At 43.3% G+C, this 24,707-nt stretch overlaps 1 protein-coding gene across 6 annotated transcripts in view; it reads left to right on the top strand.

Moving 5' to 3' along the window:
• Nucleotides 1-24,707, top strand: part of CUX1 (cut like homeobox 1) — a 376,350-nt gene that overhangs the window by 180,525 nt on the left and 171,118 nt on the right. For all 6 annotated transcript variants that reach the window (XR_014174281.1, XM_081940389.1, XM_081940391.1 and 3 more), the window contains exons 5-8: nucleotides 17,512-17,649; nucleotides 20,022-20,145; nucleotides 21,959-22,035; nucleotides 22,977-23,043. Coding sequence is in view for 5 of the 6 variants with exons in the window: in XM_081940389.1 (XP_081796515.1) it covers nucleotides 17,512-17,649; nucleotides 20,022-20,145; nucleotides 21,959-22,035; nucleotides 22,977-23,043 (406 nt within the window). In the remaining variant the exon portion in view is untranslated. The remainder of the gene's footprint in view (nucleotides 1-17,511; nucleotides 17,650-20,021; nucleotides 20,146-21,958; nucleotides 22,036-22,976; nucleotides 23,044-24,707) is intronic.

The following is a 24,707-nucleotide window of genomic DNA, read 5'->3' on the forward strand; positions in this document are numbered from 1 at the left end:
CTTCTCTCTCTCTAATCTGGCACGGCCAAGCGGTGAAAATGCACCTTGTTCACACACACACACACACACACACACACACAAACAACCCACCCCTCTCCAGGCAAGGTGGTTTCATTAATTTTCTGGGAAATAATTAATGTATCAATTACATCAGGATGCATTTGAATATTCAGAAGCCAGAGTGTAATTAGGCTACTTGGTCTGTGGTGCCTTTTTATTTATGGAAGGGTGCAGAAGAGATTATTATGATAGTGTTTATGAATTTCCATGCCTGCCTCTCCGTTCCTCAGGATGGTTGTGTAAAATAAATAAAGCAGAACAATTGTCAGTTGGCCAAAACTGGTGTCCCAGGTCTAATTCTATCCTCTGCTCTGCATCATCATCTCTGGGAATGCCCTGGTAAAGCTTTCCTTTGCCTCTCTCTGTCTCTCTCTCTCTGTCTGTGTGTGTGTGTGTGTGTGCGCACGCACGTCTGTGTGTGTATCTCTGTGTCTATATGTGTCTCTCTCTCTGTGTGTCTGTTTCTCTGTGTGCCTCTGTGTGTGTGTGTTTGTGTGTGTGTGTGTGTGTGCCTGTCTCTCTCTGTCTCTCTCCCTCTGTCTGTGTGTCTCTCTCCCTCTGTGTGTGTGTGTGTGTGTGTGTGTGTGTCTGTCTCTCTCTGTCTCCCTCTCTCTCTGTGTGTCTGTCTCTCTCTCCCTCTCTGTCTCTGTGTGTCTCTGTGTGTGTGTGTGTGTCGGTCTCTGTGTGTGTCGGTCTCTCTCTCTCTGTTTGTGTCTCTGTCTCTTGATCCCTCTCTCTGTCTCTGTCTCTTGATCCCTCTCTCTGTCTCTCTGTCTGTGTGTGTGTGTGTGTGTGTGTCTGTCTGTCTCTCTCACTCTCCCTCCCTCCCTCCTTCCCTCCCTCTCTTCTCTCCCTCCCTGTATGTGTGCATATGCACACGTGTGTCATAGTTATGGATATTCTTGAGACTTCCCAAGGGCAGCATAAAGGGTCATTTAAGACCTCCCTTATGCCTCTCAGTGTTGCTGATTTGTGCATTGGAGAGAGAGGACTAGCTTCAGGATACTCTTTCCCACAGCTCTTCCTTCCCCAGCCCCCCCCCCCCTTACTCCTTGTGTGGGAGGGAGATTTCTCGAAAGAAAGCAGGCGCTGAGCCACTTTTGCTTGAAGACCTGGTTTTGGAAAAGCAGATACAACCTCTCTGAAAGGATTTGAAGCGCAGAGAATGAATTATTTTTAGAGCCAGCCCTTCGGAAGCCATTACCAGCTGTATAAAATATTAATTGCCTGTGTGGTTCTGTTCATGTTTCATAACGGGTCTGCCTGACGGTTGTCAGTGTTACAGGGGCCTGTAATGAAGTCCTTTTGTTTTACCATTCGACATTCCCTCCCTCCCTCCCTCCCCGCACCCCCATCCAACCCCAGGAGATGAATGAGTTACCATTTGGCAAATTGGAATTTAGCAAGATAAATAGAGGAGATTGCCGGCCTCGTTGCATTAGAGCTGTGTGCATCTAGCATGCGTTGCAGGTAGGCGAAAATAATAACAGTTCTGTGGGTTGTGGGTCGGCATAGTGATATTTGCAGATCCACAGTTTATGTGTAGACGCTGGAACTTTCAAGGATTCTGTATAAACGGGAGGGAAGTATTTATTTATTTTTAACAAACCCAGATCAGACAGCTCCACTTTAATGAAAATCCATAGGAAATTTAAAATAAAATTTAAACAACTTTCCGGTTCTGCTGAGCAAACTCCAGTCCTTTCCTTTTTCAGTTCGCTCCATCGGCTACCCAGGGAGATAAGCTACTTGCTAGAGTCCAGAAAGCAAGTGGCGTGCTTGGAATGCCCAAATAGCCAATCGGCCAATGTGGGCGGAAATGCTGCCCCAGCCCAAGGCAGTAAAATGGTGTGGCCTTCTAGAAAAGTCCTTGCACTGCTCTCACCTGCTGCATTCCAGCTGTTGTTGTACTGAAATGAGGACAAGCAAGTATGTTTTCCCTTGAGTTTTGGGAATGCTCCACCATTATATGCAAAGAGAAAGAAAAAGACATCTTAAATTTGGCAGCTTACTCCATCACTCTGACCCATCTACCTTTCCTCCCAGTTTTGGATTTCAGAGGAATATGGATAAGATACTCCTGCTAAGGGACTCAGTGGCTAAGACGCTGAGCTTGTCGATCAGAAGTCAGCAGTTCAGTGGTTCGAATCCCTAGTGCCGCATAACGGAGTGAGCTCCCGTTACTTGTCCCAGCTTCTGCCAACCTAGCAGTTTGAAACCATGTAAAAATGCAAGTAGAAAAATAGGGACCACTTTTGGTGGGAAGGTAACAGCGTTCCTTGCGCCTTTGGCGTTTAGTCATGCTGGCCACATGACGACAGAGATGTTTTCAGACAGCGCTGGCTCTTTGGCTTTGAAACGGAGATGAGCACCGCCCCCTAGAGGTGGAATGACTAGCACATATGTGTGAGGGGGAATCTTTACCTTACTCCTTATTCCTCCCCTAGGTCTGTTTCTCTGAACTTAGACTTCCTCAGTTCCCAGGGACACAGAGGGAAGTGATCCATGGCAGACAGATAAACAAGTACTGTATCTGTGAGGAGGGGCAGGAGGACAAAATTCTGAATAATGGTTTGAGCCATTGGAATTCTTTGCATAGTTATAGATGTTTCTGGTTTTACTCAAGCATTTTCCACTGTGATTGATTCCTGTCTCCTTCCCATTAGAAGACCTGAGCCACGTTCTTAGAAGCCAGAAATGAGGCAGCCCAGCTGTATATCGATGGTGCAATTTCGAACATCGAAAGGAGAGCTTATGATTTCCCATAAAGTACTGGGTGGGTCAGGCAATGAAACCCTTTGCTGCGACATGCGTACCTGTCTGCCTGCGGGTCCTTCTTTAGAATGGAAAGGCCTTCAATCATATGACTGTCCACCAATATCTATAGGGGGCTGTGGGCAATACAGCCCACGCTTTGTGTCCTCATATTCCCTCCCCTGGAATGACCAGGTTTGGATTACTGATGATAGGAAAGTTTCTACTCTGACTGCAGAAAAACCTACAGAGCTATTAGCGACGAGAGAAGGCAAGGCTGGACAGATTGGTGAATGCTCTAACCGAGGATAAGGGTTAGAGCAAGGCAGTGGTGGGTTGCTAATTGGTTTACTACCGGTTCGCTCGCTCTCGTGCTCGCGCACGCAACGCTTCTGTGCATGCGCAGAAATGTCCAGGTGGGTGGGTGGAGCCAAACCGGGAGCAACCCACCTTTGGAGCAAGAGTGTCAAGCTTGTGGGCCGGATGTGTCACATGTTGGCCACGGCCACCTCCGTTTTAGCAAAAAGGGGGGGAGTTGCAATATGTCACGTGACGACACGAGTTGCAATATGTCATGTGACAACGCCCCTGGGTTAGAGCATTTCATTGAGAAGAAACAGGTTCTTCTTGCCACAAACCAGCTCCTTCAGCCAAGACTATTCCAATAAGTGCTGTACTTAGGTAGCTCCTTCTCTCCCTTTCTGGAATTGATCCTTCCTCCCTTCCTCATACACACACAGACACACACACAGTTTCTACTTTTTGCCACCTCTCCCCCCCCCCCCCAATATATCACCATTGTGTGCATCTCATTCTTGCTTTTGAATACTGTTGGCTCAGCTGGAAAACGTGGACTGGAGTTTTGGATTCAGAATTGGTCTCTCAGTTGCCCCAGCATGTCTTAACTGTTTTTTGTGGGGGGGGAGGTTTGAACAGCAACCTAACTGGGAGGGGCGTCTTATTAACGCGTGGACGATGCCTGCTTGAGCTGGGCTTTTTTTCCTCCTGTTAGATTAAGTGAGCAAATGTGTTTTTTTTTTTTTACCCAGATCTCTTTTTAGTGCTGAAATAGGATTGCTCTCCTTTTTTTGGCAATGACATGGGTGGTCCCAGCATCCTCCCCATCCTGAGGGATTGTCATCATTTTTGCTCATCAGCATGTTAATTGCTGTATGACTAATTATGCCCTGAATTTCAGTTGATTTTTCTTAATGAGACAGCTGGGTTAATTATGTAATCATATGATTACATTCGCCTAAAGTGCCCCAGTGCAAAAGAGCCCACGTGGGCGTGTGACGTCATTGAGAAAGCAAAACTCACCAGGGGCGCATTGAACACTTCACCTAACGGCACAGGCGAGGGAAGGAGTAGGAGAGAGCTAAGCTCTGTTTCCTTTTTAAGCTGTTTAAAGTATTGATATATGTTACATCCTTCTCAGGCCTAGTGCCCTCCAGATGTACGACGGCTGCTTCCAGAATTCCCAGGAACCCAACTCTATAGATATCCTGGGAGCTGCAGCTCTGGTACAGCTGAAAGATTCCAGGCCAGGGAAAGGCTAATTTTGGGCACATTCCATGCAGCGGTGGGATACACTTACTTCCCTACTGGTTCGCAAATGTGAGTGCATGTGCTGAGTCTGCGCCAGAGATGGGTTGCTCCCGATTCGGCCCGGATCGGGCGAACCGATAGTGGTGGTGGCGGGAGACTCCGCCCACCCGCCTGAAGAAGCGTAACACCTGCGCACATACAAACCAGAAGCACCAGGATTTGCAACCTATCTCTGGTCTGTGCGTGCACACCACCTTTTGCGCATGCACAGATGGTTCCACATTACATGGGGGCAGGTGGGTAGAGCCTCCTACAACCACCGCTGCCGGTTCACCCAAACCAGAGAGAACCGGCTGAATACTACCCCTGGTTCCATGAGTATAGAAGTAATCCCAAACCAGCTTTTGCCAGTTTTGTGAACTTTTTGGCATGCTGGGCTGCATTCTTAGATTAAAATTGATGGCATGCTTCAGCCCCATGCGAAGGAACATAAAATGGTAAATCTCATATTTTAATTTGGGGGGGTGGGGAGTGATGACTTGTGTTTCCTTGCAGAGTTCAGGGCAGTTTATGAAGATGATAACATTTCGATAAAAAAAAGTAGGGCATAAAAACCCCATGTACAATTGTAAAACCCAGCCATCAACTATTTGGAAGCAGGTTATCAAACACGCTACAAAAACCACTTTTTATTTATCTAATAAATTTACACAACTGCCCATCTCATCCAACATGATTCTGGGCACAATAGAACAAAAAAAAAAACCCAACTAAAACAAATATAAGAACTGACAGGAAAGCTCAGGGAATGTCTCCTGTCTGACTTATTGGCCTCCTTGTTATCTGTTCAGCCAGCAGCATTTGGAAATGGAACTGCTTTCTGGAGAGTAATCTCTTGTTTTGGGCATCCCTGGAACAGTGTTTTCAAACATGGCAACTTGAAGATGTGTGGGTTTTTAAGATGCTTCCTCTTCTTCTTCCTCTTCTTCTTCTTCCTCTGTCAAGAAGGATAAAAAGTTCTGGTTCTTGTATTTCTGGCAGCCTCCACCATTATTATTTGAAGCTGTTGTAGTGTGTCTTTGATTTTGTCCCTCCTTCTTCTGGGTCTGCCTTGTGTTCTTCTCTTTTTGTATATGCCTTGCATGGTACAGAATCCCAAGACATTCTCTCCAGGTGAGCAAACCACTTACCTTGCTGTTTTTGTATGCCGTTTAAGATTGGTTCTGTTCCAATCATTTCTCTTATGATGCTGGGTGAGGGTACCAATTTATCCATCCTCTAGGATATCAAAGCCTCCCATTTCTAAGCACTGAAGCAGGATATGCGCTTAACGTACCTTGGCGCTGAACTTCAGGACTGCTATATTCAAAAGCCCAAGCCGAAGAGAAGTTTCAGGAGGCTCAAGCCTTTGGCAAAGTGATTGAGCTAATTGTGCTTACTGGAACTCTTGGCTTGTTAAAATTAAACATAAGAACCCTGATTAACTGTACCCAATTTGGTGCCAAAGTGTTCAGAATAAATTAAAGGAACTCATTCAACAGCATAGATAGAATTTTGGGAACTAGATCAAGATGCCCCACTTTTGAGGCACCTCTCCCAAAAAAATCTGCTTAAGATGTATGACAGTCCCTGCAGCTTTTGTTTTCAGTGAGATGGTAATGCTCTATCTGGGTGGCAAATATTAGTTAATGTGGCAAAAGGCACTTCCACACTTGGGGAAAACAGGTAAAAAACACCCTGCACATAGAAAATAGGCTTTTCTCTGATATGCAAATTTGTCTAAAAGTCACCACCACCACCCATGCTCTTGGTTTGATCACCTCCATGAGAACAGCAGTGCATGTCAGATGACTCAACCCAAGCTTTAATAGATGCTTATTCGGGACATACTTTTTGGGGGGTTAGAGAGTTCCTAAGTTAGTTGCTCATGTTGTGCTCAGGCTCCAAGTGATAGCGATGTGCTTAAATACAGGTAGTCCTCAACTTCTAGCACAGAGACGTATCTGCTTCACAGTGCTTTACAGCTCTCTCTAAGCAGTTTACAGAGTCAGCCCATTGCCCTCAACACTATGGGTCCTCATTTTGCCAACCTTGAGCCCGTCAGGATGAGCCTGACTGACTTTGCTGGCAATACTGCATTCTAGCCATTGTGCCACCACAGCAGACTTAGAAGACTGTCATGGAGTGTAGAATTTCCCTCAGATGGAAAGAGCTGTGTGCAACGAAATTTCATTTTAATGTGTGCCGATGAGTGTGCATTGAAAGTGACAATAAAGTTGTTATTCTAAGTCTAACATGTTGTGATGGTCACATGTCCATCATCCACATAACCAACCCAATTTTACTACTTTTGTGTGGCGGCCATTAAGCAAATGCTGCGATCAATAAATGAATCTATTTTCTGCAATGGGTGGGCTTTTTTTGCCGGAAACGAGAAGTAAATGCTGCTTTCTGGACAAAAATGTTGTAAATAGTGGTTATGTGACAGAGGGATGCTGCAAACTAAATTTGGGGCAATATCTGAGTTCTCATAATGTGATTGGAGGGGGCAGCTCTCAGAACCTAGAATTAGGATTATAAGGTACCGTCGTAATTTTGAATGGTCAGTAAGGGAACAGTTGTAAGTCCAGGACTACTTGTACTTGAGGTTACTACTTGCATATTCAATACAATAGTAGAGTTGGAAGGGACCTTGGAGGTCTTCTAGTCCAACCCCCTGCCTAGGCAGGAAACCCTATACCGTTCCAGACAAATGGCTATCCAACATCTTCTTAAAGACTTCCAGTGTTGGGGCATTCACAACTTCTGGAGGCAAGCTGTTCCACTGATTAATTGTTCTAACTGTCAGGAAGTTTCTCCTCAGTTCTAAGTTGCTTCTCTCCTTGATTAGTTTCCACCCATTGCTTCTTGTTCTGTCCTCAGGTGCCTTGGAGAATAGCTTGACTCCCTCTTCTTTGTGGCAACCCCTGAGATATTGAAACACTGCTATCATGTCTCCCCTAGTCCTTCTTTCTCTTAAGCTAAACATACCCAGTTCCTGCAACCGTTCTTCATATGTTTTAGTCTCCAGTCCCCTAATCATCTTTGTTGCTCTTCTCTGCACTCTTTCTAGAGTCTCATTCATTCATTCAATTTATTGGCTGCTCATCTTACCCTATGGTAACTCTGGGTGGCTTACAGTAATAAAAATATGTCTATAATACACAATTAAAACATAAATAATTAAAACATTCATACATTTTGTTAACATGTGGAATATAATAAATTATGTAGAGCTCTCCAGTTTCTAATTCAGCTTGGTATTCATGCTCTCATCCTCCATCACACTAGAAGTGGAATAATTAGGAATTATTACTAATCTTATTGTTGTTGAAGTTGTGCATTAAATTTCAAGACTTCCCAAATGCATAACACTCTGGGCAGCTCACAACATTATAAAGTAGTGAACCAATAAGAAGAAAAGAAAAATGCATTTGGAGAAGACAATGCCATAAACAAATAAGACCTTTTAAGGACTCAATGTGTATCCTAAGTCAAAGCCTGAGAGAATGGCCAGGTTTTCAAATATTTCTTGGCCATCCTCAAGGTAGGAGCTGTAAGAATCTCTGGAAGGAAGCTGTTCCAGAAGGCAGGCACTAGGAAGACCCCCTTCCTGGATCTGAAAAGATGAAATGTTGAATGAAAGGGACCTGGAGTGTACCCACTGTGCCCAATTGTTTAGGACATAATTGGGAATTAAAAAGGTCAAAGGCCTAGCACAGGGTGTCCAAACTTGGGAACTTTAAGACTTGTGGACTTCAACTCCCAGAATTCTGGGAGTTGAAGTCCACAAGTCTTAAAGTTCCCAAGTTTGGACACCCCTGGTTTAGGACAAGGAAGGACTATTGGAGGTAGGCAGTGTCTCGTGCCCATATCAAAACCATGTTCTTCACAATAGTATGTATATTACAAGTTTAATCTCCCAAGTTTTTTTAATGTGTAGTATCCATGAGAAAAAATGGGATGTTCCTGTTCTCTCTTAACTCCTCCCCGCCCCCCCGGCATATATAAATGGCAATAGGAAAAGCCTCTGGTTTTTATGTAATTACTGCAGAGCAACTTTTTTTGCAATTTATACATTTTTATAATTTTATAACTTTAGAACATTCTCTATGAACGTTGGTACATTTAGGTTCCAATGTTATACATGTAAGAAAACTCATTATTCTAACTTGGGTTGTTTGCATTTACTCAATTAGCCCAGCAATGCTTATATAACTGCACATCAAAAGGCCCTTTTTATACATAATTTTAGATACCGCCATATCTCTTTTCACAATACTTCTTCCCTTTTGAGTCTCGAAGCATCGGAATCATCAGGCTAGCATGGAAATGAAATCATGCCATAGTCGTTATAACCGTGCTTAATTAAGTTTTCTTTAAGAGAATGTACAAATTAAAGTGGAGAAGTCTGGTTCAGCACAGCCTCTTTAACATATCCCAAAACAATATTCAAAGCGGCTGACATTTTAATCATTCATCTCAGCTTAAGCAAAGTTTGGAGCTTAATACAAGGAGATGGTTTTAACATTCTGCTCATACTTTATTCTGTGACTGTTTTGCTTCTTTGACATTAACCTTTAATAGAGCTAAATTAAATATACATATCCTGATGAATAATTATGAGAGTGCCAACATTTTTACTTACCATATAATGCTTTCCAGGGATTTGAAAATTTATTGACTAAAGGTTTAGTCATTATTCATTTTATAATGTAGTTGGAGGGAAGGAGGGAGCTGGTGGTTGATAGAAATTCCTGGTTAATTGTAGACTAGGAAAGCCCTGCTGATTTATATACTGTGTGAACCTTTCAAATGAATATATTGGATTTGCATCAGGCATACAGTACGTGTGCATCTTCGATACCGCCTCTTAGTTCCTCTATCTGCTCTATTTCTTTGCTCAATCGTAATTGAATTAAATGCAAGCACTGTGTCTCTTCCTGGTATTCAGTTTTGGTTTGGAAATGCTTCACTGTACATAAATGGCTTCACTATAGTACATAGATGGCAATAATGTTAAATGAGTGATATGAAGAGATGTAATTAACTCCTTGGCATTCTCAAAACTCTTCCTTCAGTATGCCTTAAGAAATAAGCACATGTTCTGAACAATATCTATATTTTGGAATACCTTTTAGAACAGGGGTCACCAACCTTTCGGACCTCAGGAACCACTAAATTCATAATTTTAAATCCCACCGACCATTAATATGAACTTTTTAAAAAGATAAATAGTATTTAGTGCAATATAAAAAATGCAAATAATTTTTTCTGCAGACCACCAAAATTTTCTCATGGACCACCAGTGGTCCACGGACCATCAGTTGGTGACTGCTGTTTTAGAACACTGCTTATCAAAATTCATGGATGTTTGCCTGGGTTACTAACAGGGGTTTATGTGCTTAGAGATCAGGTAGGGCAATGCAATGGCATACTTGAGTGATGATTTTGAGCATGTTTCAAGAACAGGCATCTTGATCATATTAATCCCTCCTACCATAGATTCATCAACCATCCATTGATAAAAATGCTAAATACAGTTGTAATACTTCTAAAGGTGAGAAGATTGATTGTGATCTAAAATTTTGCACCGTTACCTGTTTGTGAGCAGTCAAGGTGTTTCAAGGGTTCTAGTTTGTTTTGGCATCACATTTTGGCTCTGAGAAAATACTATGGTTTTCTCAAGATTGGATTATTGCTTTCACGCAGGGATGTATAGCTACAATACAAATGAGAGGCCAATTCTCTTTCTTATATTACTTCAGCAAAGGAGTAAATCGTATTTTTAAACGTTGCAGCGTTGCCTCTTGAGTTTTGTCCTTATGATCATCTCTCACCCATCATCTCTGTTCTTGATAACATAGTCTAAGGTTAGGCTTTCCTGGGTTTGGGAACCTGTCACAGCCTCACCTAACCATTTTGTGCAGATGACCAATGCACGAGCAACATCATAAGAACCTTGCAGGACCTAGTGCAGGGGTGTCAAACTCGATTTCATTGAGGGCTGCATCAGGGTTGTGTTTGACCTCGGGAGGGTTGCGAGGCGTGGCCATCACTCGTGTTGGGGGTGCCTGTGGCAGCCCAAGCTCTCTGCCAGCGAAAATGGAGCTTGGGAGGGCACATCCTGAGCTCCTTCCCAGCTCCGTTTTCACTGGCAGAGGCAGGCCGTTCCTGCGCTGTTCCCAGGGTAGCCTCGCGGGCCTTGAGTTTGACACCCCTGACCCAGTGGCATGGAGGCTGAGGCACAAGCAGAATTCTCCCGACACATTTCTGGAAACAAACTTTTAGAAAGGAGCTGAGTCACCAGAAATAATGTGCTTCTCATTCTCAGATCAGAATGCCTGTCTGGAAAGATACAGAAATACAGAGTGGGAAGCGGTTCAAACTACCACTTACTTCAGGAATCTGAATTAAAGCATCACTGACAAATGGCTGTCCAGTTACATCAGAAGCTGCCGAACAGTCTCACAGAATTAAGCTTGCTATCCCTATCCGGTCCTCTGCTAGAGCGCTACAAGTCTGTCCGAATCTAAAGAGGCCTGAAACAAGTATCAGAGGACTATGATGAGCCCAGAGAGACATAATTAATTGCATTTCTATTTTGCTTTTCACCAGTTAAAAGCAGACCTATATACGGTATGGGAGCTAACATTGAAATAGCCTCACAACTTTAACAGGAGGCCGGTTCTGATGGAAAAATAGCATGAGCAGATCAACAGTACAACTAATTACTGAAGAAAATGAAGAGCCCCCCCTCCCCCTCCCTGCTGACTATGTTTAATTAGAGACCAGATAGTCCTCTGTTGGCGATGCTTTGAATTTGGATTTCTGCGCTGAGCAGAGTTGGAATCGGCCTCTTCCACATTTTTGATTCCGACTTGCCCAAGCAGATAGTACTTGGCAATTCTTGGGGTTAAGACAAGTTTCCTGAAAAGTCAAATTCTCAGTGACTTACAATAATACAATAGCAGAGTTGGAAGGGACCTTGGAGGCCTTCTAGTCCAACCCCCTGCCTAGGCAGGAAACCCTATACCGTTTCAGACAGATGGCTATCCAACATCTTCTTAAAGACTTCCAGTGTTGGGGCATTCACAACTTCTGGAGGCAAGCTGTTCCACTGATTAATTGTTCTAACTGTCAGGAAATTTCTCCTCAGTTCTAAGTTGCTTCTCTCCTTGATTAGTTTCCACCCATTGCTTCTTGTTCTACCCTCAGGTGCCTTGGAGAATAGTTTGACTCCCTCTTCTTTGTGGCAACCCCTGAGATACTAGAACACTGCTATCATGTCTCCCCTAGTCCTTCTTTCTCTTAAGCTAAACATACCCAGTTCCTGCAACCGTTCTTCATATGTTTTAGTCTCCAGTCCTCTAATCATCTTTGTTGCTCTTCTCTGCACTCTTTCTAGAGTCTCCCCATCTTTTTTTCATCGTGGTGACCAGGACTGAATGCAGTATTCCAAGTGTGGCCTTACCAAGGCATTATAAAGTGGTATTAACACTTCACGTGATCTAGATTCTATCCCTCTGTTGATGCAGCCTTCTTGGAACTTCTTGGAACTTCTCACTCTACTAAATGATTTGATTTAGTTGCAGCTGGGCAGTCGGTTCAGCTCAGCTGACCAAGGATTGTACAAGAAGATAACAGAGCTTATTCCTCCATGCCCCGTCTCCCTGTCTTTATGCTGCTATTCCTGGATTTCATTCCAAATCCAGCATTGACTTTGCTTGTCGGAAGGTCATAAAAGGTGAGCACATGACCGAGGACGTTGCAACCATCATAAATATGAGTCAGTAACTAAGGAGCTGAATTTTGATCATGTGACCATGGGGATGCTGCAATGTCCAGGTAAAAGTGTAAAAAAACCCTGTCATAAGTCACTTTTTTCAGTGCTGTGGTAACTTCGAACGGTCACTAAACCAACCGTTGTAAGTCGAAGGCCACCTGTAACGCTAAACTATAAATTTTGGGATGCTGCTGAACAGTCATAGGAAGGGCTTAAGATCTGAAAGGGGATCAAAGTCTGCATACGTCTGACTCCATCTCTTCAATCGTGCTGATTCTAAGTTCGCATGAGTAGAGTAAATCTTTGCTCAACATCAGGATTCTGTCTTTTCCCTGAATATCTCTTGATCTGTACTTCCTGGAGCCACGGGTGTGAAACTCGCGGCATCACATTGCCATCACATGACATATGGCGATGGTTTTTTCCCTTCGGGGAGCTGGATTGGGCATGGCCTGCGCATGAAGCATCTGGCCCACAGGCCACCAGTTTGACACCCCTCTCCTAGAGCATTCATGCCTCTAACCTGGATAATAGGAACACTGATTTGGAAAACATCTTCCCCTGTCTTGCTGTTTCTGATTTTGGGCTTGTGCTGGCTTGACATGAGCTGATCTATTTTAACCAGCCATATCTCACAAGTGTGTGGTACTAAAAAGGTAAAGGTTCCCCTTGCACATATGTGCTAGTTGTTCCCGACTCTAGGGGGCGGTGCTCATCTCCGTTTCAAAGCCGAAGAGCCAGTGGTCATGTGGCCAGCATGGCTAAACACCAAAGGCGCACGGAACAGCTACCTACCCACCAAAGTGGTCGCTATTTTTCTACTTGCATTTTTTTCATGCTTTCGAACTGCTAGGTTGTCAGAAGCTGGGACAAGTAACGGGAACTCGCTCTGTTGCGTGGCGCTAGGGATTCGAACTGCTGAACTTTCTGATCGACAAGCTCAGCGTCTTAGCCACCGAGCCCTTACTAGAAAGAAAGTCTCTAATTTAGAGTCTCTGCCTCCCCAATTTGCCACTTTTTAAATTGCTTTCCAGATTCTCCCTGAGTTAAACTGTGTCTTAAAAAAATTAAATCTAATGTAAGATTAATATTTTAATAGGGCTAATAATGAGGAGGGGAGGTGGAAGACTGCAAGCCTAGCCTAAAAACCACAAATGAGAAAGCAGTGTAGTTATAAACTATGCATGTGCTACGAGGAAAAACAATAAGATCTGCTTTGCTTTTCTTTTCTTTTCTTTTGGCCTTGCACGATGGAGGCAATAATGTAGGAAGCCCTTGGTGAGCAAAGTAACACAGTGCAGCACACCCTGCCTTTCTCTCCTCAACATAACCCAGTGCTGTTCTTCTGTAAACTCTGGCACTGGACTGACATGTTACAAAGTGCCCAGGCTTGCATTTACTGTGTTAAGAGAGGTACAATGGGCCTATTATGTGTTTCCAGCAACCGAGGGTGGTCTGTAAAATTAATGATTGTGGCAGCTGCAAATTAAGTGAGCTCCCTAATATGTACTGTTGTTGATCCACCAAGATCACTGTGTTTAAAATTCCTTGATGGGAGACTAAATCTTCATAGCCGTTTCACAAGTGATGCTGGCGCCCAACTGCAGCAATGTACGCAGGTCTTGTTTTATGAGACCTCCTTGGATACCAGGGTTTTCCTGCTTTGACTGGCAGTCGCATAACCAACTCAGCATCTCTGCTAAATGTCCTGTAGCTTTATGTGGCAGGTGCATCGTGGCGCATCTTTAGGGATAATGGTAAAGATTCCCCTCGGGCATATGCGCTAGTTGTTCCCGAATCCAGGGGGCGGTGCTCATCTCTGTTTCAAGGCTGAAGAGCCAGCGCTGTCCGAAGACGTCTCCCTGGTCATGTGGCTGACATGACTAAACACCAAAGGCACACGGATCGCTGTTACCTTCCCATCAAAGGTGGTCCCTATTTTTCTACTTTGCATTTTTTATGTGCTTTCGAACTGCTAGGTTGGCAGAAGCTGGGACAAGTAACGGGAGCTCACTCCGTTACATGACGCTAGTGATTCAAACGCTGAACTGCCGACATTTCTGATCAACAAGATCACTGTCTTAGCCACTGAGCCACCGCGTCCCTCAACAAAGTAGTGCAGACTAAAAAACCAGTGCCACACGAATGAGGTCTATTTTCGTTGTAACATCTATAGTAGCAGAACCTTACAATGTGCTTCCTTGCGCCTCCTTTCCTCTTAGTGTGCAGTAGGGAAGAGTCTCTCGGAGATGTTTACTCAAACTATTTTTTTAGGCTAAGCTCAACCCCCTCTTATCTGCTTGTTGCCTTCAAGGCAATTCCCTATTTCCTCTGCTTGAATTTGGAAGCCTGCAAGAATTCACAATACGGTTTCAGGCAATTTCCTTACATAACTATACAACTACCAGTTTCAATGCCCGAATTGCCGACCTTTCTGATCGACAAGCTCAGCGTCTTAGCCACTGAGCCACCGTGTCCCTTTCTTTAGGGATACTTGACCACATTGGACTGTTTAGATGTAGCGGGAGTCCTCGACTTAACAGCCATTGGTTTAGTGACTGTTCAAAGTTACAACGGCACTGAAAAAAGTGACATAACCATTTTTTACACATATGGCCATTGCAACATCCCCATGGTCATTCAATCAAAATTCAGAGACTTAGCAACTGGCATGTATTTATGACGGTTGTAGAGTCCCAGGGTCCTGGGATCCCCTTTTGCGACCTTCTCACAAGCAAAGTCAATGGGGAAAGCCAGATTCACTTAACAGCCACGCTACTAACTTAACCAACTGCAGCGCTTCATTTAGTAACTGGCAAGAAAGTCTCAAAGGTGCTTTTTTCAAGAGGCAACTGGACTTTCTGGTTTTTCTTTGAAGACCTTTCGCTTCTCCTCCAAGAAGCTTCTTCAGCTCTGACTGAATGGTGAGGAATGGAAGGATTTATATTCCTTGCAGATAGCTGGTCATTTGCATTCTTTTAGTGGGTCATTAAGGACACCTGGAAGTTTATCTGAGTGGTTCAAATGGGTGTGAAATCTTCTTGGAACTGTTGAAAGGACTGTGTTGTAGATTGCAGATAGATGATGTCGTATCCCTTCCCTTATTTGAGAGAGGGCTATTCAATTTTGACATGGATGGCTTCTTTTAACCCTCTTTCAAACCGGCAACACAAATTTGCACCACTCAGGTGACCCTGATGACACAGTTAAACCTCCAAGTGACCTTAATGACCCACTAAAAGAATGCAAATGACCAGCTGTCTGCACGAAGTATAAATCCTTCCATTCCCCATCACCCAGTCAGAGCTGAAGAAGCTTCTTGGATGAGAAGCAAAGCGTCTTCAAAGGAAAAAAAAACAGAGAGTCCAATTCCTCTTGAAAAAGCACCTTTGAGACAGCCATGACCTGGATGACGGAGAATCTCCATAGACACGTGGCAAGAAAGATTGTAAAAATGGGGCAAAACTTGCTTAATAACTGTCTCGCTTAGCAACAGAAATTTGGAGCTCAGTTGGGGGGGTCACACAATAAGTCAAGGATTACCTGTACTGCTTCTGAGAGTTTGGTCATCGCTGGGGAACTCCACCGCTTACAGATGGCTGTGCACTTTGCAGCAGTCCGTGCGTAGAAAATAGAGGCCAATTTGCATCCACCCCAGGGTATTATCTTATTAAATCTTATTTCACAAGGCTTTCTCACAGCCATTCATTCATATGTCCAGAAAGTTTCCCTCGAGCAGAATTCTGACCATTGCCTATTTTATCTGGGATGGCTACATGTTAGAGCAGGGGTGTCAAACTCGATTTCATTGAGCGTCGCATCAGCGTTGTGTTTGACCTCAAGAGGCAGGGTGGGGGTGGCCAGCTGTACGTCACTCGTGTCAGGGGTGCCTGTGGTGGCCCGAGAGCTCTGCCAGCAAAAATGGGTTGTTTCCAGGTTGGCCCTGCAGGTCAGATCTAAGACCTTGCGGGCCGGATCTGGCCCCTGTGCCTTGATTTTGACACCCCTGCATTAGAGCATAATTGGGGGGAAGGCGATCTGTGGCAAATTATCAACTCCACTGGCTGCCATCAGCATTAGAGAATTCGCAAGTTGTATAGGTCACTTTCCAGGTAGATTAGAAGAGATTCTCCCAAAGAAATCTCTAATTTCTGATTAGTAAGCTTCATTAAGGTTATATCTGGTTAAATTAGGCCTGGAAAGTTTTGCTTCTTTTTCTTGCATGCTTTCTATGTAAAGGGAACAAGGCTGTATGAGGTTGAGCCTCAATCTCATTCAAAATATACAATACACAATACCAAAATAAGTAGAACTATTTTGGAAATAGCTGTTACCTCTGAAAATAAGCTTTCTCATTGTAGATCTTAAAAGTTCTACCTTTCTACTCTGAAACATTATTTCTTAGGGAAGCTTGGGAGTAGTATGAATGTTGAAGAACTGCAGTCCTATCGACTTCCAAGAGACAAAAAGACGACAAAATATGTTCACGTAGCACACATTAAGGGACGCAGTGGCTCAGTGGCTAAGACACTGAGCTTGTCGATCAGAAGGTCGGCAGTTCAATGGTTCGAATCCCTAGCGTCGCGTAACAGAGTGAGTTCCCGTTTTGTGTCCCAGGTTCTGCCAACCTAGCAGTTCGAAAGAATGTAAAAATGCAAGTAGAAAAATAGGGACCATTTTGGTGGGAAGGTAACAGCGTTCCATGCGCCTTCTTTAGCATTTAATCGTGCCGGCCACATGACCACGGAGATGTCTTCAGACAGCGCTGGCTCTCCGGCCTTGAAACAGAGATGAGCACCGCCCCCTAGAGGTGGAATGACTAGCACATATGTGTGAGGGGAACCTTTACCTTTACCACACATTAAGAATGGTCTAAGGCATCTGTGACCCTTCCAGGCATTGCTGAATTTCAGCTCCCAGTATCCCTGAATTTGGAGGCAAGTCAGTTGAGGTTGGAAGGGCAATGATTTGTCTGCTTCTGTACCGCAAAACTACACAGCCAGTTACGAAAGTGTAACATTTAGAGTTCTTAGTACATCACTACTAGTTTTGGGAGAGTTTGTGCTTTTCTGTTTTTGTTTAAAAAATGTAGAAGATTTGCAACTCTATCTCAAAAGATTGGCTTTGCTGGAGGGAATGTGGTCTGACAACATAAACACATAATTGTGTTTTCATTTGTGTGCATTTCAGGGTGCGTGTGCCTGGCCTCATGTTTGCCTTTGCCAAAGTACTTACCATTTGCTTTTAACAAGTGCAGCTTCACCAATAAACTCGGCTTTCTTGGAAAATAAAATCAATCCCAACTTTGCACTTCTCTCCTTTAGATCCTGTTTCAGCCCTAGATCTGGGGCAGCAGCTCCAGTTGAAAGTCCAGCGCATGCACGATATTGAAACTGAGAACCAGAAACTTAGGGAAACCCTTGAGGAATACAACAAAGAATTTACGGAAGTGAAGAATCAAGGTAAGCTAAGTTGTGCGTCAGGGAAGACTCTTCCAAATTAGGTGCAAGCCCCAAAGCTTTCCTCCATTTCAAGAGCATATTGTTCTTAAATCTTCTCATTGTTAACTAGTTTTAATAACAATAGCAATAGCACTTAAACTTATTTACCGCTTTGTAGTGCTTTACAGCCCTCTCTACGGGGGTTTACAGTGTCAGCCTATTGCCCCCCAACAATCTGGGTCATCCTTTTACCCACCCAGGAAGGATGGAAGGCCGTGTCAACTTTGAGCCTAGTGGGATTTCAACCGTAGGAATAGCCTGCAGTACTGCACCCTAACCACTGTGCCACCGTGGCTCATGAAGAGTCACATCATATAGCAATAGCACTTAGACTTGTATACCGCTTCACAGTGCTTTACAGCCCTCTCTAAGCGGTTTACAGAGTCAGCCTATTGCCTCCAACAATCTGGGTCCTCATTTTACCAACCCCGGAAGGATGGAAGGCTGAGTCAACCTACAGCCTGGCGAGATTCGATCTGCCAAACTGCTGGCAGCTGGCAAGCAGCAGAAGTAGCCTGCAGTACTGCACTCTAACCACTGTGCCACTGCAGCTAATTAGATTAATATTTAGCAAAGAACAACTAAAACCCAACATTCTCAAGGATCCTGATCAGGAAGCAATCTCTAAAAGAGTTTATCAGAGGGAAGGAAAATAGGGGCAGGCTTAGTTACTAGGTGAAGTTGAGATTCCAGTTTGGTAATGCTTTAGCCCCCATTTAGTTTAGATTCAGAGTATGACCTCCATTTAAATCTGTTTCATAATCAGAATTAAATTTTACTTTTAAAAAAATAGCTGATCATTTGTTCCGCTTTTTAAAAAAAAACATTCTGGAAGCCAATATTCAGACAAATTCGGTGCATTAATTTATACCTTATGATTCCAGCAACTTCCTTAAGTAGAAAACATGTGTTGTTCACAACAAAAGCTAAGTGATGCACCATTTTCTCTCCAGAATAATTTTGTGATGCTACCTCTTGCAACCTTCGCTGTAGTTACAGTTTGTTTATCCCTAGGGCAGAATGCAGATAGTGAAGTAATGTAGGTTACTTATTTAAGTGGATGGGCAAACTGTTGAAGGTGTCTGCTGTACATGGAAATGCCATTATCTCGTGGAGTAAGCACTCATCTCCCCAAATTGTGCCAGGTTTTGTTGGAGGAGGAGGCTGAAGGGGAACTGATGAGCCACATGTACAGTATTTTGTAGTAAGCCATATCCTGAACCAGCAATGAGAAGAAAACTCATTCCAGGAAGAAGAAGAAAAACACATTCCCCCAGTAGACCTGGGGTTGCCTGAAAACTGTCCAGTTCTGGTCATTATGACAGTGGGCAAATTATTTTAGTACCCACAGGCTTAAGAGTGTCCAACTGCAAAGTTGAGTAACAATTTTAAACTTTTAATTCTGCGATCAGATATCAAAAATAAAAGAGTCTACTTCAAAGCATTTCCTTATTCATTTTTTTTCTGTCACAAGGAATGCAGCATTATAACATCAGAAATAATGGGAGTAACCCCTCCCCAATAAATTATGTGTGTTTGTGTTTTAACATCCCACATCCTTTCCATCACACATAATGATTAGCAAGGTTTAGCTAAAAAAAAGCCATAGTTTGAGCAGTGTAGATTTGTAACTGCCTGTCCAAATAAAGAATTCTTCAGTTGCTGATAAAAGCTAGGCTGAGTAAAGGAAATAATATAATGGTTGCCCCGGAAGAAGAAAATCTGCCCTTCTGTTTGGTGGATTTTCCCTTAGAAAAGAAAGGGGGCAGAAGGAGGTGCCCATCAACCATTCTTACACCCATTCTGACCAACCACCACCACCACCCAATTTGGAAGAATAGGTTTGCAGAAATGTGGCATTTACTTAATGACCATAGTGATTCACTTCACCACCACAAAAAAAAAATGTCGTAAAACTGAGTCTGGTCATGCGGGTGCCTCGACTTACAACCGTAGCGGCTTATGGCTGTAAATCCAGTCCCGTTTACAGTCATTGATAAATATTGCAAGGTATCGCTGCTGTTTCATTTTTCTGTGCGCTCGCATTAGAAAAGCGTGTGCTATGCTTCCTGACAAAGTCCATTGATCCTGCTCAAACCTTAAACATTTAAAGTTCAATTTAGCATTTAGGGAATAAAAATCTCCAAAGGGACTCATAGCCATTGATTTTGTGTCAGGGTTGAAGAGCTAAAGTTTTAAGCCCTGCTGCTGCTGCTCTTGCTGTACTGCAAGGCAGGGGGAAGTCTGCTGCGCTCCCAGGTGTGGTGGCTTATTACTCATTTTCTTTATCTTGTTGGCTTTCCCCCCCCTCTCTCTCTCCCCTCTCCCAAAAGAGGTGACAATAAAAGCACTTAAAGAGAAAATTCGGGAATATGAGCAGACCCTGAAGAATCAAGCAGAGAACATTGCTCTTGAAAAAGAACAAAAGTTGCAAAATGACTTTGCTGAGAAAGAAAGGTACGACAACATACGTGTGTATACGAATAACAGCGGCTGTTGCTTGGTGGCATGGCACCAGCTGGCAATGGATTAAAATACACCCACCCACTCTGGTCCTTTCTACCCCTTCCCCCTATCCTTTTTTAAAAATCTGAGTCTGACTTTAGCATCTCAAATAGAGTGTGAAATCTCCATCTAATATTATTGTTGCCAATGTGGCTATTATAATTACTATATGTAGCATATTTGACGTCTTTTGAATATTCTGAGCATTTGATAGAAACACTCCTAGATATGAATAAAACAGACAATTTGACTAGGCAGCAGAAGCCCAGAGTTATGATGGAATCAAGCAACCCGTAAGTCAAATATATAAGTAAATAATCAACCAGCAAACAATTATATTACATTTGAAAACTTTTGGTAAATTACCACATTTTTAAAACTGAAGTTTGAATATGTTGGGAAACGTAGTTTCTGGAAATACGTTCTAAATCTGCCCCGTCCCTATTTTATCTTCATGCCCTGAGTGAGGATCCAGGAACTTTAGTTTAAAAGTTTGTAAATTGGCTAGCTGCAGCTCAGTATCACAATATAAATGTTTGTCAAATTAACTCTATTACCCTGAACTACAAGTAAGCTGAATCCTGCTTTTATGTGATGGCCTCTTTGCCTATCCAGGCAACCAGCTTCTCCCACTTAATTGCTTGGCCATTAAGGTTTCATGTTGAACTCCTGTGAGAGATGGGTGGCACATTGAGATGGCCTCATAATAAATGCCAAACCATGTGGAATTTCTACAGAGTAAATCTGGTGGAACATTTTGAAAGCTTGAGCTAAAGTGCGAACAATGCCCCTGAACTGGCTCTACTTTTGGTTGTTCAGAGCAACCCAATTTTAAAAAGAGAAGAACTCTCCAGTATAGATCAGGGCAACTTTTTCAAATGCAGGGCTCATTGCACTGACTGGCATGCTAAAGGCTGAATGCCCAATGCCAGAACAAAGAAGTGGGCAGAATGGGGAAGAAAACCGAACGTTACTTAAACTTTTGGTGGAACACAATGAAGTACAATTTAACATAAGCACATGGATGTTGCCATTTTCCCATTCTGCCTTATTAAAAATTAAAATTTCAAAAAGGTGCTCTGGGAGAGTAGCCAAAGCATTGGAAGACATTATGTCTTAGGTTGTGCGCCCTTTCCTCTATTACCCATGGGCTATTTCTGTGGACTTTTTGTCCCTTCTTCCACAAGGATTTATCATGAGAGTCTTTTATAGAAGCAGTGAGAAAATATGCCGGAGTAGGCTTTCATGATGGCATGAATGAAGCAGTGATGACTATATGGGCTGAAAGGCCATCACCTATTTTTCTGTACAGCATCCATTTAACCCAAACGCTCATCGCTGCTCCAAGAGAACATTGTAAGGTGTACTCAGAGAAGATAGCTTGTTATTAGAAAGCAAAAAATCATGTCGCCTAATGCACTCATATTCCTAAATTCCATCCAAAGGTTATCTTCTTCCAACTAAGGCACAGGTGTCAAACATTCGACAACATGTCGTCCCATGACTTATCACAACTTTTTCCCCCTTTGCTAAACCAGGGATAGGCGTGGCCAGCGCATGACACATTCGGGCCGCAGGCCATGAGTTTGTCACCCTGAACTAAGTTCTCTATGTTCCCCCAGTAGGAGGATTCCTTTCCGGTACCTCCATGTATGAAACTGTGTTTATTATTTATTCTAAACATGCCCCCCCACACACCAATGTATCCTACAAGAATTGAGCATATTTTCAGTTTCCTGGTGTTAATGTAGTTCTCTGTTTACAGAATGTTACAAGAGACACAAATATCAACGGCCTCAAAGCTGGAGGAAGCCGAACACAAACTGCAGACGTTACAAACAGGTTGGCTGATTTCCCCCTTCTGTGACTGATAACGATGCCGAAAAATAAGGGAGTGGGTAGGCTTGGAAATTCATCCACACAAGGACTGCTTCAGCTTTTCAGCCTGGAGCATCCATAATCAGAGATGGTATTCAGCCGGTTCGAACCTGCGAGTTTTGCTGGCTGCCGGCAGGCCAAAACATCCACATCAGCAAAAAATATAATGTGCGAATGTCCATTCAGTAGCAGCAAGTATAAATTTCTTAGTAATGTGATGGTGGTCAGGGCTGACAGTCGAATGTTGTAGTCTCAGGTGAGCACTTGAGATCCTTGGAGCCATTAATGGCTTCAGGTGAGAGAAGAGATGCCTTTAACAGTATCTGTCTCATCTCGGGATCACAGAGAAGCTTGGAGTGAGGTGAAAAAGTTCTCTAACTTTGCCCTGAGTAGACGCTGTAGAAAGATTTTTTTCATTCACAAAAAAACGAATGCCTTTTCTCCTGCTCATCCTTTCCTATCAGGGCTTGTTTCTAGCTTATCGCTTTATGCTCGCCTACCAGAGCTCCGCTTCTCTCCCCATTTCCTTCCCGCTTGAAGTTGAAACAGGTCCCTGGATAACTCTGAACAAGGGGCTCAAGTCACAAGAGCTGGTCTATAAACGGCATACAGCTTCACTAGATGAAGCAGAAGAAAAATCTAGTAACTTTTCACCATTCGTGAAAAAGAATGGCGATCGGCTTTTGGTTCTTTGTGCGTCTCTTGTATATTTTCTAAAGAAAAGAATTCAAAAATGCTTTTAAGCATTGTTTTTCTGCAATGTGATTTTATTTGGTCCGGGAGAAGGCTTAATGTAGATGACTTTTCAGAAAGAGAACAGTTCATAGCTCAGTAGTAATTGAGTAGCTGCTGCTGCTGCTGCTTTTAAAAAAAAAACATTTCTTTTTTTCTTCTCCATCCTTTAGCCTTGGAAAAAACACAGACAGAATTATTTGACCTGAAGACAAAATACGATGAGGAAATGACAGCAAAGTAAGATCTTTCAACTCCTCTTCAGCACGTGTGTTTTAACCTTCTTCTGCCTTTGAGGCCAAGGATAAATACAGATAGTCTTTGAGTTACAATCAGACCGGAATTTCTGTCGCTGAATGATGTGGTCATAAAGCATGACTTCATGTGATTGCACTGATTAGTGATAGCAATCCTGGCACTCCCCATTGCTGCTGTTAGCCAAATTCCACTTGTCCTTTGCCAAGGATCCATTCCAATTCCAGACTTGGTTCATCTCAGCCCTGAGCCTGTTTTTTTTTCAATTCTGGGAGTTGAAGTCCATGTTTCTTAAAATTGCCAAGGTTGTGAAACATGATCTATACATAATGTTGTCCTGATTGAGTGTCTGAGGGAAAAACATGGGTAAGATCACTGAAATGTTTTTCCCTAGAACCTCTCTTGAAATGTTTGAGAAGAGAGATTCTTAGTCATCCAGGTGATAGTTGACTCAAAGGTGCTTTTTCAAAAGACTACTGGACTGTTTCTTCCTTGAAAAAGTGGGGGGGAGATGTTTCACTTCTAGTTCATCAGCTCAGGTCATTGATTCAGAACTTCATCAGTTCTTGGGTGAGAAGCAAAATGCCTTCTTTTTCTTCCTCAAGGAAAAAAAAACAATCCAGTTGCTTTTTGAAAAAAAAAGCACCTTTGAATCAATTCTCTTGAAAGGAGGCTGCGTGTGATGACATGAGTCTCGCTGCAGTAGAGAAGATGTGGCAATCACTCAGAGAACCATTACAAAGTTTCTGTAAAATAGGTGGCAGCCAAAACAGCTAACCCAGTTGGGCTATTTCCAGGCCCCACTGGGTTAATTGGTGGCTCAGTGGCTTGAAGGGACCCAGTGGCTCAGTGCTAAGACGCTGAGCTTGTCGATCAGAAAGGTCAGCAGTTTGGCAATTTGAATCCCTAGTGCCGCATAACCGAGGGAGCTCCTATTTCTCGTCCCAGTTTCTGCCAACCGAGCAGTTCGAAAGCACATAAAAATGCAAGTAGAAAAATAGGAACCACCTTGGTGGGAAGGTAACAGCGTACCGTGCGTTTAGTCATGACGGCCATATGACCCCGGAGACGTCTTCGGACAGCGCTGGCTCTTCGGCTTTGAAACAGAGATGAGCACCGCCCCCTAGAGTCAGGAATGGCTAGCACATATGTGCGAGGAGGGAACCAACCTTCCGTGCCCCATTTTTATTTTACCCTGACATTTGAGTTAATAGTTCTCCCAGAAAAGCGATTCAGCACAGCTCTATATGTGCTTACTGGTTTGCTGGTTGAGACCAGCCTTTCCCGATGTGCTGGATGACGACTTAAATCATTGGCTACGCACGTATGAGAGAGTGAGTGATGAGACCTATTCTCCGGCACATCTGGTGGTTTACACCATTTGTAGCCACTGTCTCACTCCATCTGCCAGCCTTCAATAAAAGAAAAATTGATTGTGGTTTTAATTCTTGAGTGCATAATGAGTCTGGGGTAAAATTGTGTTTGGGGGTGGACTTGCATAATGGAGAGTGTATTAGAGACGTCAGTGTTTGAAGGATGCTGTTCTCTTTCAGGGGTTTTTTTTTTTGGTCAAAAATTGAGCAGACAGGTTCTTCAGGGAGAGGAACAAAAGAATCAGCTACCCTTACGATAGGACAGCTGCAACAGCA

Source organism: Natrix helvetica (genome assembly GCF_964273705.1).
Source record: "Natrix helvetica genome assembly, chromosome: 2".
NCBI classification, from domain to species: domain Eukaryota; kingdom Metazoa; phylum Chordata; class Lepidosauria; order Squamata; family Natricidae; genus Natrix; species Natrix helvetica.